The following is a 13,256-nucleotide window of genomic DNA, read 5'->3' on the forward strand; positions in this document are numbered from 1 at the left end:
CCAGCCGCCTTGCGACTCTTCATGGCTCAGGGTAAAATTTTGGCTTCTGAGACAGGTACACAGGGAGGCTCTTGTCCGAGGCTAATAAATGACAGAGCCCAAGGGTCTGCTCCCACCTACGTGGCCGCCCAAGGCCGCGTCCCCAGCCGCAGTCCGCTAGTCCCCCCCGTGCACCCCTGTGGCTCACTAAGAAGGCCCGCCCCCTGTGCTTCTCTCTCGCCCAGTCCCAGCCATCAAGACGGAGCCCACCGACGAATACGACCCCACCTTGATCTGCAGCCCGGCCCACGGGGGCCTGGGGAGCCAGCCTTACTACCCGCAGCACCCGATGGTGGCTGAGTCCCCCTCCTGCCTCGTGGCCACCATGGCGCCCTGCCAACAGTTCCGCTCGGGGCTCTCGTCCCCCGACGCCCGCTACCAGCAGCAGAACCCAGCGGCCGTCCTCTACCAGCGGAGCAAGAGCCTGAGCCCCAGCCTGCTGGGCTACCAGCAGCCGGCCCTCATGGCCGCCCCCCTGTCCCTGGCGGACGCCCACCGCTCCGTGCTGGTGCACGCCGGCTCCCAGGGCCAGAGCTCCAGCCTGCTGCACTCCTCTCCGGCCAACCAGCAGGCCTCGCCGGTGATCCACTACTCGCCCACCGGCCAGCAGCTGCGCTGCGGCGGCCACCAGGAATTCCAGCACATCATGTACTGCGAGAATTTCGCGCCCGGCACCGCCAGGCCCGGCCCGCCCCCCGCCAGTCAAGGTCAGAGGCTGAGCCCGGGGTCCTACCCCACGGTCATTCAGCAGCAGAATGCCACCAGCCAAAGAGCCGCCAAAAACGGACCCCCGGTCAGTGACCAAAAGGAAGTATTACCCGCAGGAGTGACAATTAAGCAGGAGCAGAATTTGGACCAGACCTACTTGGACGACGGTAAGATGCTTTGTTTTTCTCGTCGCCCGTAAGGACGGGGCCCCAGAGCATCCCCCACCCCCAGCAAGTTCTCTGTGTGGTCTGGGTATCTTCCTTCACCCCTTCGGGCCTCCGTGTCCTCCTCTTCCGTTGAAGGGGGCTGAGTAAGATAACCTTCAATGCCTCGCTCACCTGTGTGCAGGAATCCTTTCCCAGCAGGACTTTTGGGGTGGCTGCTTGGCGTTTTAGATGTTTCGCTACAACCACCGCAACAGAAAGAGCAAATGAGGGCAATTCTGGCCGAAGGAGTGTCCCCTGGGTCATGAACTGGGGTAGCTTGACCGCTTCCACTCTCTTTCCATTGCCGAGTTGAGGCCAAGAATAGACAAGCAGAAAGGAAGGAAGGCTAACCTTTTATTCCCGTGGAGAAAAAAAAAAAAAAGTCCTGCTTTATAGCCCTCTTTTGTGCATTTGGGGGAGGGGAGCGGGGAAAGGGAGGGAGCGAGCTCACTGAAAAGTGGAACATGAATGGGGGGCTTGCAGGCAGGCTCCGGGCACATCTGTGCCATGTGCCAGAGGAACAGAGACGCGCATTGACAGGAGGGAAACAGTGGGCTTCCGTTGTGGTAGCCGGGCTGCTGGGGTGGTTGGGCCAAAGGAAGAGAGGCAGGGAGGCTTTGTGTGAGTCTGTAGGTGCCCAAGTTTGTTGGGGGGGGGGGCGGGCGGTGGGCAGAGCTGGAGGGTAGTCACGGCAGAGTGGCCGAGTGTGTGTGATGGTGATCTGTGATCTCAGGGACGAGGGGCTGGTTGTGCTAGGGACTCACCTGGGATCAGGACAGAGAGGGCGGGGCTGGCGCACAGCCTCCCCCGGGGGGGCGGGGCGCCAGAGGAAAGAAGACGGGCGGTGTGAGTTTCTTAGTAGAAAGAAAACCTATACCCCTGGCCGCCATCCACATCCCCTGATATACCCCGAAGCCTCAATTATTTAGGAAAATTTACTCTCAGGAAAGCAGCCAAGCTGTAGGAAATAAGGCAGAAAGCTTCAAAATGGCCACAACGGTTATCATAAAAACCAGGTAGTAAGTACCAGCCTCTTCCTTGGCAGGAATTCTCTGGTGCTTACTCAGAGACTGTTGGCTTTTATTTTATGCAAAGCTTTGACTGTCTGGGGGATCTGGGGGATCTGGTTCTGGGACTTCTCATAGTTTCTACGTCCTCTCTCTAGTAACACTATTGATCAAGAACTTCCCCCCCCAAACACATCAAGCAAAGATGTCCAGGGCCACTTAGTGTAAAGCCACGTGCCTGGCAAGGCTGACCTCAGGGTGTTGCTGTGTTAATAATTGATCTGTCTAATCCTGAATAATCAAACACAGGTTGAGTTAGAGTCACTGTGCTCGGTTTTCAAAAGGAGACCCATGTGCAATCTGTCCTTGAACAGTTTACACCCCAAGTGGTTAAGATAAAATTCGGGTGCTTATTTGAAAGGGGTTTATCACATAGAAAACCCAGTTCGTGCAGAATGCCTAATGCTAGCGGGTAAGTGAAAGCTGTAACCAGACCTCTCTCCACGCATGCGCTTGGGGTGTGTATCAGGGGTGAGGTGCTTTATAAATAAATGATGCCTGAGCAGGCACAGGTAACTTTCCCCAACTGACTCTGTGTCTGGTGTAGGTTTAGTCTCCCAGAGCTAGGAATGTGCCGGCCCCTCCCATCTGCCCATCATCCCACGTTACAGACGAACCATGAAGATCTCTGTTAGAGACCGTGAGTTAGTCCGTGGCCTGGCTCTTGGGGACCTATCAGTGTCAAGGTGGTCATGATTCCCCTTCAAGGGTCCGTCGTGGCCCCAGACCCACACAGATGCTTCCTGCTTTCACAGAAGCCTGTGTTACAGACAAAGCAGCTGAGAACAGAGACCCTTTAGGGCCTCCTAAGTGCCTTTCTGAACACAGGCAGGTTCAAAGTCATGGTGAAAGTGAGCTTTTGGCAGGTTAGTAACATGAGTCAGCTTTAAGGATATCTCAGAGAGCTGAGTGTGCTGAAATTGCTTCTCCTGATGGAGACTTTTCTTAAGTACTTTCTGCACAAGCCCAATCCTATAGGATTTTAGGAGATGTTCTCTGAAATGAGGATTCTGAGGCTTAAGAAGTTGAAAAAATTCTGTAAAGCCAGGTTTTTTTTTGTTTAACTTGTCTACTGCAGGACTTCACAGAGCCTTTACTGCACTGATGGACATTGTAAATCTCTAAGGCGAAGGATATAGTACTTCCCAGAGTTTCTCACAGATAAGAGAGCGTGCAACCCCAGGGGGTGCTGTTCATATTACATTTTATTATACTCTCTGTGACTGGAATGTCTGGAGTTGTGCAACATGGCAGGCCTGGGACCCCCATCCCCCGACATTCTGGGAAAATAACATGAAGGAATTTCAGAGTTCAGAAGCCCAGCACTGCTCCATCCCATATGCCTGCATTCATGCTTCTGAATTCTTTGGCTTGGCGTGGGATCAGAGCATGACAGGGCAATAGAATAATTTCTACCTGGGTGGCTCCCAAAAGGCCGCCAGGTGGCTGCTGGTGAGATGTTCAGTGCTTGAGCGGCATTGTCCCAAAGGCTGTGTGGAACCCACAGCTAGCCCTCCAGGGCGGAGGCCCCCGTGTGGCCAGTTGTGCCCAGTGTCAGCCCCAAACAGCCCAGGAAGAACCGCGTGCCGTTTTGTCTCCTAACCAGTGGAGACTTCAGACCCCTCCAACAGATCATTGCGGGCTCCACGGTTGGCTTTGTGGGTGTGGGACTCAGACTTCTCAGTTGATTTTGCGTTTATTTCTGACAGGCGGACCGGAACCCCTGGGTCATTTCTTTAGTCTGGTTGGGAGACATCCTAGGTTTGGAAGCTCCTTTTCTGTCCTTGTCGCCGATGACTCAAAGGGTCACCTTCCCCCCAAACACATACCTGACTGCACGCACCGTGATGGCATGTGCTCCCAGGATTTCTCACGTGCCTCTCATTTGCCTTGGGGTTTTGGTGGAGCACACTTTCCTTGGAAACTTGGCGAGAGCTGGAGTTCAGTGCTTTGAGGGTCAAGGGAGGGTTCCTCAAGGTAGAAAAGGACTCGGGTCCAAAGGCAAAGGGGTCGTCTTTGAAGCTGGCCACGCCCCTGGAAGCCCCGGCGTGGGGTTACCTTCGCCTGACCCTCCGTGAATGACCCCGAGCGTCTTGTCTGGGCGTCTGACCTGGCTGTGTCATGTCGTGTCCTCTTTTCATCCCTCCCCTTCTCGCGCTGCATTCCTGCGCATAGACAGTCGGTCTGGGCCCACCCCCCTCGTTTCTTGGAACTCTGAAACGCGGCTCCTGCTTTCCCCACTCCGAGCACTTGAGACCTTTTCAAAAGGTCTCATTTTGAACTGGCAAAAGAAGTGAAATTCCAGGGCAACACGCACCCGTGCTCCTCCCTCTCCCTGTGCTCCTCCCCCCGAACCGGGCGCTTTCTCTCAGTTCGTTCTGAAATGGATGCTTTGCACACACCCTCGCTGGTTTTTTCTCTGTCGTCTTGTTGCTTCCGTACCCAGTTCCTTGTTGGGAAGTCCCTGGTTTTACCTGGAAAACCGCAGCAGCGAATGAATTCTTCCCTCCTTCCCTTCCTCCCTCCTCCTATCTCCTCCCAGCCCTCCCTGCCTGTAAGCCTCCCTCCTTCCCAAGGTCCCCGCCATCCTGACCCTCCTGCCCTCCCTGCCCCCGTGGGTATTGACTGGCCTGGAACTTGGTTACACAGGTAAAGTCCTTGCTCGCGTGGGGTAATTTTTGGGTAAAGGAGATAGACATTAGCAGGTGAGGGAATAAGCATATCTCAGATGGTGATAAAAGGCCATGGAGGAAGTTGCACGAGGTTAGGAGCAGGAATGCGGCTGGATGGGGGGGTGGTGTTGGCCCTCAGATGGAGAGAGCAGAGAGGCTGCTCTGGGGAGGTGGGAACAGCAGGTGGCAGCGGCTGTGAGGTCAGAGGAGTGGGCCAGCATCGGCGGGATTTTGGCAACGTGCCGTGTGATCTGATCTACCTTTTGGAAAGATCACTCTGGCTGCGTTTGAAAACCGGACCGCAGGGAGGCGAGAGGCGGCGAACAAGGGGCTTGCTTCATTTCCGACAAAGCCAGGTGGGAAGAGCGAGAATCCCACACAGCAGGCGGGTTATGGAGGGGTGGCGCATTCGACAGGAGGTCGCCTTCGGTGTCCTTTCGTCGTGCGACTCTTTAACATGTAGCTGGAATTGTCAAAACGTGATGAGTTCACCAGTAGTTGCTGCCCTGCCGTTGGCTGGAATGAAGGGTGGGCGGCTGCACCTTGTAAGCCGCCAGCGGGTGGGGAGGGTTTGTGCTGGGCGGGCCAGGCGAGGGGAGCTGTGCCACCGACGGCACGGTCCCCGCAGAACCGGGGGCTCTCAGGTCATCGGGCCATCTCACCGCAGGCTCCGGGGTGGCGAGCCTGTGCCATCAGCCTCGACATTCAGCCACAGACGAGAGGACTGAGGGACGGGGGGAGGCTCGGGACTCCAAGGGGATCCTCGATCCCATTCTGGAAGGTCTTGGGGAGAAGGGACGTGGTCTCGGTGACCCTGGAGCCCCTGTCCGTGACTTGAGGGAACGACAGCTGGTGGTGCGTTCACGTTTGTGTTTCTCTCCGTAGAAAGAGCACAGAGCAGTCTGGTTTTGAATCTACTTCTCCGTTCTTCACGTGAACTGTTTTCAAAAATCATTTATTGAAATACATTGAATGGATTGGAGTATCTCTCTCCATGTTTACCCATTGACATATAGGCACGTGCAGAAATCAGTAGCGTACTTTGAACGTCACCAGCTGGGCCACCCACGTGACTACCACCCGGACCATGCCTGGCATGGAATCATGTTAGCACCCCAGAAGCCCCCGGGTGTCGCCCTCCTGTGTCCCCTCCACCTCCTATGTCCTGTCCTGCCTCCTAACCCCAGAGACTGGTTTTGACTTTCTGTGTAGAAAGAAGTCACACAGGGGTGCCCCTTTGTGCCTGGCTTCTTTGCATCAGCCACCGGCCCGTGAGATCCAGAGCTGCTGTTGGGGGTAGGTGGGGCTCATCCGTGTCACTGTCGTGGACTGTTGAGGGGACGTTGGACGTTGAGGGAACGTCCTGTAGTCTCTGCACCCACGTTTCTGCCGATGGACATTTAGGTTGTTTCCGGTCTTAGGGATAAAACTTCTGCGAACGTTCTTGAATTCTTCCCTCGGTGCCCACACATAAGGTGAGGAGTGGAGCCCTTGCCAGACAGTTTTCCTGAGTGGTTGTACCGCTTCATGCGCCCACAACGGGGCGCGGGTGTCTCACGCAGTTGTCTAAGTGTCCGTCTCCTGGGATGCGGCCTCGCTTCCGGCGAACGTGCCTGGTGATGGCGTGTCTGGGCCGCAGACCCAGGGTGCGGCAAGCTGGCTGGGCGTCAGCCACTGAAGCTCTCCGGACCTCTGTTTTCTCACTCGTGAAAACGATACCCCTTGCTCGGCTACTCCACCTGCCAAAGATGCATTTGGGTCTGAACTTGGAGTTGCCAGCCAAGGTCGTAAGGCTCTCGAAAGACGCTCCGCCCCGGACAGCCGCTCCGCTGACCATAGTCCTGATGGGCATCGTGGCTCTGCTTCCCCTCCGGTTTCTGCCGGCGCCTTCTCCAGGCTTGCCTGTATTGTGGCCACTTTGGCCTTTTGTTCTTGTTTGTTTGACAAGAGTAATTTACGTGAAAAAGCAAGCAGGAAAAGCGCTGGAGAAGGCACTGATCTGTGACTGGTTTTCAGGCAGCAAAGAAATAGTGTAGATGTTCTGTTCACCCCAGGGCCCAGCTGGTCCCGAGTTTCACTTCCCCAACTGGCAGCTCCCTCCCTGCCCAGGGAAGGACGTGGCTGGGCGGTTCAGTGGGTCAGGCTTCCGACTTCGGCTCAGGTCATGATCTCGCGGTCCGTGGGTTCGGGCCCCGCGTCGGGCTCTGTGCTGACAGCTCGGAGCCCGGAGCCCGCTTCGGATTCTGCGTCTCCCTCTCTCTGCCCCTCCCCCACTCATGCTCTGTCTCTCTCTCTCAAAAATAAATTAAAAAAAAAAAAAAAAGACAGACATGGTGGGGGAAGTGAGCATTGCTGGTCTCACGGTGGCAGCGGGTACCTTCCCGGCTACCCTGGGCCGAGCCCCTGGGGCACACTGGGAAGAGCCGACCACACCACGTGGACTTCTCCGTGGAGGTGGTTGCTTTGGGCCGGCAGGCACACTTGCAGCCCACCGCATAAACTGTGCGGTGCGGTAGGCGGCCTGCCCTCCTGCCTTCTGTCTTCCGTGTTTGGTCTTGTTTTAATCTTCCCCTTTGCCTTGTTCACGGCTGTCGGTATTTGCTCAGCGTGACTCCGTAGGACAGGAGACCCTGGCTCGGAGTGTCTCACTCACTTGTGAACCTTGGGCCGGTGTCTCCGCTTCCCTCTCTGTGGAGTGGAGATGATCCGCACTCCTCCCTCGCGCTCCTCCCTCGCGGGGGCCGCGCAGAGAGAATTGCGCGGGTACGTGTCACGTGCCTAGAACAGGTAGCTTGGTACAGAGTAGCTGTCGGTAAACGTTAGCTGCCGTTTCTGTTTGTGAGCTTAGTGGGCTTCTTGGAGAATGTGGTTTACATTTCTTAAAAGTGTATTTGTGGAGGAGAATGAAACGTGGGCCGTTTCGGTCTTTGGAGAGGAGGACCCTTAGAGCCCTGTCTCCCCACGGGGCGTGGGCTCAGGGGTCCCAACCCAAGCTTCCTTCGGGAACCTGGGGATGTTTGTCTGTGTGAGATGGTGCCTCCCGCCCGGGGACCGCCCAGGAGGCCGGTGAGCATGGCCCCTGCGTTGTCCCCACCCCCCCCCACCCCCCCGCCAACAGCGGAGCACGGACCAGTGGCCCAAGTTTTGCTGGTTGTTTTATTGGCAGAGGGGCCAAAGGAGTCCTTTTCAAAGGCTCTTTACCCAGAAGCCGGACATGCCAGTGCGTGAGAAACAGGCCAGGGAAGAAAGGACAGAGGGACGCGCAGGAAGGGAGAAAGGAGCCAAGGGTGACTGGCACAGCTTTGTTCAGCAGGTCAGGAATCTTTACTGGGGCTGCCCAGTGCCCACGGCAAGCCTGTGACAAAGCCGCTCCTGTTGGGAGAGGCGTGCAAAGCCCACGGATGGCCTGGTGCTGCCGGGAGTGGCCCGTGTACCCGGCCGCCACATTGGCCCCGGGAGGGCTGGGTGAGACACAGGCGTCCTCTCTTCTGATGAAAATCTAACAGAGTGGTTGCCTGGCCGGGCGGCCCAGAGGCCAAGGAGGGCCTGGAGAATCTGCTGCTTCCGTCGCAGAGTGGGGCTGTGCCATTCACCAGAACCAAAGCCAAGTCTGACTCACGCGGCCGCCTTCGGTGGGCACCAACGGAGTCCAGGCCCCGACTTGAGGTCCTCGGTCAGCATTCTCCTTGAAAGTTCATTTAAAGAGGTTTATCTTTTATGTAGGGAATGTGTTCACATGCTCGACAGACTAAAAGCCTGGGAAAAGGTGCATCCGGCATAGCATGGTCTTGCTCCCACTTCTTCCCTGCCTCCTCTCCAACCTTCTAGAACAGCCTTTATCAGCCCTGTTTTCATCAGCAGCACCCTCTCCGGCCAGGATCCTTTTACAGTTCCTTCCTATCAGCACCCCCATGAAATGTCAGTCCCACGGAGACGCCGTATATCTGGTTATGCTCGGTGGCCCTTTGCGGTGCCCCTATCATAACATGTAAGACTTTTTCACTAAGAACTGATTTTGGCCCCCTTGGGAATGAACGCTGTAGAGTTTCTTTATGTAACCACAAGCAGGTGCAAGTACATCTTCCGGTTTTCCTCCTTCCTTCTACAAAATGTAGCAGATGGACCCCCCAGGTCTCCCAAGGATTGGGCGGGGAGGGGGGGCCGGGGGGTTGTGCACCTGTCGCTCGCCGTGCGTAGGGGTGGGTATGTCAGAGGCTGGTTCTCAGGAATGGGAGGTACGGTCTGAGGGTCCAGCCGTGATTTAGGGGCCTTCCGGCTGGAGCGTTTCTGGGGTTGCCCTGCCTGCCTTTCTTACTGGCCTTGCCACTTCACCCTTCTGTGACCTCAGGCAAGTAACTGACGGTAACGGCCCCAACTCTGAGGGTTATTGTAAGAATGGAAAAGGGAGCCTCCTCGTGAGGAAGGCACTTTGGCCGGTGCCTAGTGTGCGTGGTAAGTGCTGTGGTTATCAATATACTTTCCCACCACCACCATCACCACCGTCATCATCATCAACCCTGGGCCATTGCTATGGTCGGAATGTTTGGGCCCCCCACAAAATTCATATGTTGAAGCCTAACCCCCAGGGTGATGCTATGAGGAGGTGTGGCCCTGGGAGGTGCTTAGGTCATGAGGGCGGAGCCTCCTAAATGGGATTGGTGCTCTTTTTTTTGTTTATTTATTTATTTTAGAGAGAGTGAGAGCGATCACAAGTGGGTGACAGGCAGAGAGAGTGAGGGGGGTGGGGAGAGAAGCCCAAGGAGGCTCCATGCTGTCAGCACAGAGCCTGCTGAGGGGTTAGAGCTCATGAACCGTGAGGCCGTGACCTGAGCCGAAATCAAGAGTCGGATGCTTAACTGACCGAGCCACCCAGGCGTCCCAGGGATCGGTGCTCTTACAAAAGAACTCCCAGAACTCTGTAGTTCCCTTCTGCCACGTGAGCTTATAGAGGAAGGCGCCTGTCTATGAGGAAGTGTGCCGAATCTGGTCGTGCTTGATCTTGAACTTCTCGACCTCCAGAACTGTGAGAAATATTTGTTGTTTGTAAACTACCCACTGGCATTTTTTGTCCTCGCAGCCCCAACAGGCTAGGACAGCCGGGCAGGTAGTCGCTGCGGTGCTGGCCTTTGAAAAAGAGCCCTCAGGCTGACTCGGCCTGGGTCCTTACTACCTTGCTAGGCCACTACTTGTTAATTCAGCAAAGGACATTTAGAGTCTTTCTAGAAAATTCTAAAGTCCGGAAAACTGCTTGCCTAGAGACGAGCCCGCAAAATTTGCACGAGCTACTGTTGGAAGATCTCTCGAGAGGAAGAGAGAGAGAGAGAGAGAGAGAGAGAGAGAGAGAGAGAGAGAGAGCGCGAACGTAGGTCTGTGCACCTCCCCCAGAAGAGGAAGCGTCACAGTAGAGGCGCGATGAGGTATCTTTATTTTGCCCCTCTTGATATTTTCCCACCTTCCAAGAACCTCACATTTCCAGCCGTGCCACTTAGCCATCCTTTTATCCCAAATGATGTGCACTTTGTGTTGCCAGCTTATGTAAATGTAGGGGGCCACCTTCCAGCTGACTCCAGACCCAGAAACGCTCAGCCGTCTTTTTGAAATTCTGCAGCGCAGATGTTTCCAAAGGAATGCGCTCTTGCCTTTCGGGGTCAGAAGCTACCAAACCACAAGAAAGTCCGTCCTCAGACTGGCTGTGCACTCGGCCTGCGTTCCAGAGCCGCGTCTGACCCACAGAGAGCAGGCAGGGGCCCGCCAAGAGGACCAGGAGAGCCATCACTTGGTGTGATCCCATGGCCCCACAGTCATCTCCCAGAACCCGCGCTTTTAACCGTTCTGAGTCATTTGCACTGGCATCATTTCCACCTCCGCGTGAGGTTACTGTCTTGTGGTAACAAGCAGCTATCCTCGTGCAGGAATAAGGTGATCAGTTAAACAAGATTTGTGGGTAGGTCAGCACCCAAACCCGCTTCGAAACGCTCTTCTCTGCTTTCCTGCTCGCCAGCACAGGGCGCAGAAGTGTTGAGGCTCACTTCCTCCCCAGCCGGTGCGCTGGGCATGCCCAGACTTCGCTTCCTGCAGGATGATGAAGCAACGTGGTGACTGTTGTGAGCACAGGGATGTGGAGGCTCTTCGCTGGTCCCAGGCCCTAAGCTAAGATAGTCCAGGACTTTTGTATTGAGAAATACAAGACTTCACAGTATCAGCTCTAGCCCTAATTCGTTCCTCTCCCGAAAAATAGAACTTGAAAAGCGATTCAGTTACTGGAGGCTCTGAGCTAGATGCGTGGGCGTTGAGCAAATCTTTCGACACTACATTTTCCTCTCTCCTCCCTACCTTCTCCTCCATCGGTAAACCCATTTCAGGTAAATGTAGAGCTTTATTTGCCCCGGGGGCGGGGGGGACCCTTTAGGGAAGAACCCTGGTTGTACTCCATGCTGTAGACTTGACACGTGGATGCATCTTGTTTTTGTTGCCTTTCAGCATAGTTCTGGACTCTTGTCTTGCCCGGGGCCTGTCTGAGTTTATTTTAGCCCCAATCTCTTTTACTTTTCACCCTTGTAGGAAAAAAGAGGGGCTTTGTTCTCCGGGAATGATGAAACCATTTCCCTGGCCCTTCTCCACCACATTCTTGACACCTCTTTAATTTGTTATTGACCTGAGGATCTGGTTAAGCTGAGACTGCCTATAAAGGCAGGGTTGGGGCCTGTTTTGCCCATCCAGGATGTCAGGAGTCTCTCGCCGGGCAAAGTCACGAGCAAACGGAGGGCTGCGATTCAGGAAAGGAGTCTGCTCAGGTCCTCAGCAACCAATCCCGCCACTTTCAGGTTTCAGGATGACATCTGCCTCGCGCGTCATCCCTTTAAACTGCCATGAAATCAGATCTCTGGCCAGGCAACCCAAGTGGAGCTCTTCCTGGTCATTTTACCATGAGCGCAAAGCACCCCGACTTGATTTTATGATGGGATCGTCTGTTGCAAGTGGTTTGGACGTAAGTCCCAGGCATTCTGCAAACCAACAAATGGGTTTCATTTGAAGCCTGTTAGTTCCAGCATCCCAGGAAAGTGGAAAGGACACTCCCTGGTTGTTAGTTTCCAAAACTCTGGACAGAGCGGAGGTTCTGTTGCATAAGCTAACTCTGTGGACGACGCCTTTGAAATGTTCTGCAGTCGGTTCTTACAGATTTCTGGAAGTTGATGGTGTCTTTTGAATTCTCCGCTTTAGTGGATGCCTAAAAAAGAATTGACCCAAAGTTGATTAATGCACCCTTTCCATTTCTTACAGATGGATCGAGTTGTGGTCTGCCTCAGTACTTGGAATAGGGACTGCCAACTGGTGTTCCATGGGCTCCATTTAGCCTGCAGATATTTTGCTTGGCCCGCTCAGTATTTGAAAAAATATTTGGATTAGATGCCAACGTTTAAAAACCGGGAGATTGCACATAAAAATACAGATTTCAGGCTTTGCTTGGAAAACCCAAGAATCGGCTGCCCAGGGCCCCACATTCTGCATGGTGGCTACCTGGAATCAAAGTCAAGGCTGACCTTATGTAGAGACCACCTCCTTGAGAGCGTGTACTTGCCCTTGTCCGTAGCCCCCTCCCCTCCCTCCTGCCTCCTGAAGGTGGATGGAGTGTCTGTTGTTTTTTGCCATCATGGCTGTGTTCTTGTTCCTCTTATACTTGGCCCACCTCACTCAGTCAGTGTTTCTTCCCGCACCTGTTCAGCATTTGAATTTGTGATCTCTCTTCTGGAAGCGCCACTCCCACCCGTGGCTGCCTAACCCCGCCCTTGATGTATAGCGAGGCTTAGGAGGTGTTAGCTCCCTCTGTCCTTCTTCCTTCTCCCTCTCTGTTGTCGGGGTTTAAGATGTTTTTTAAAACAACCTTCTATTATGAAATGTATGCAAATATAGAGTAGCACAATGTACCTATGTACCCACCACTCAGCTTCAACTGTTATCAACTCACAGCTAATCTGCTTTCTTCCATACCTCTTGTCATCTCCCACTCCTATTTCATAGTAGTATTTTTAAAAAATTTTTATTAGAGAGAGAGAGAGAGAACATGTGCGCACACAAGCGGGGGAGGAGCCGGGGGAGAGGGGGAGAGAATCTCAAGCAGGCTCCAGGCCTAGCACAAAGCCCGGAGTGGGGCTCGATCTCACAACCCTGGGAACATGACCTGAGCCGGTATCAGGAGTCAGGCGCTTAACCAACTGAGCCACCCAAGTGGCCCTCGTAGCGTTTTGAAGCAAATCCTAGACATCAAAAATCCTGGACGGCAGAACCATATCATTGCATGTGTAGATATGTACTATGTGTCTCTAAAAGAAAAGGATTCTGAAAATACTCAATACTGTTGGCACATATGAAACAGTGAAAATTCCTTAATATCATGAAATATCCAGTCTTTGAAACTTCCTGGTGTCTCATATCTATCATCCAGGGTTTTTTCTTTGTTTTCATTATTTTATAGATTGTCTGAATCAGGATTCAGACTGGGCCCATACATTGTAAGTGGGATTCCTTGGTTTCTCTAAGTCAGCTTTAATCGAGAGGTTCCCCTT

At 54.1% G+C, this 13,256-nt stretch overlaps 1 protein-coding gene across 6 annotated transcripts in view; it reads left to right on the forward strand.

Annotated features, from left to right (window-relative positions):
• NFATC2 (nuclear factor of activated T cells 2) overlaps positions 1-13,256 on the forward strand; it is a 140,197-nt gene that overhangs the window by 97,793 nt on the left and 29,148 nt on the right. For all 6 annotated transcript variants that reach the window (XM_047067602.1, XM_047067603.1, XM_047067601.1 and 3 more), the window contains exon 9: positions 225-914. In XM_047067602.1, the coding sequence (XP_046923558.1) occupies positions 225-914 (690 nt within the window). The remainder of the gene's footprint in view (positions 1-224; positions 915-13,256) is intronic.

Source organism: Lynx rufus, unplaced genomic scaffold, assembly GCF_022079265.1.
Source record: "Lynx rufus isolate CCGP_SWC_20201006 ecotype Redwood Valley unplaced genomic scaffold, mLynRuf1.p SCAF_8, whole genome shotgun sequence".
Taxonomy (NCBI): Eukaryota; Metazoa; Chordata; class Mammalia; order Carnivora; family Felidae; genus Lynx; species Lynx rufus.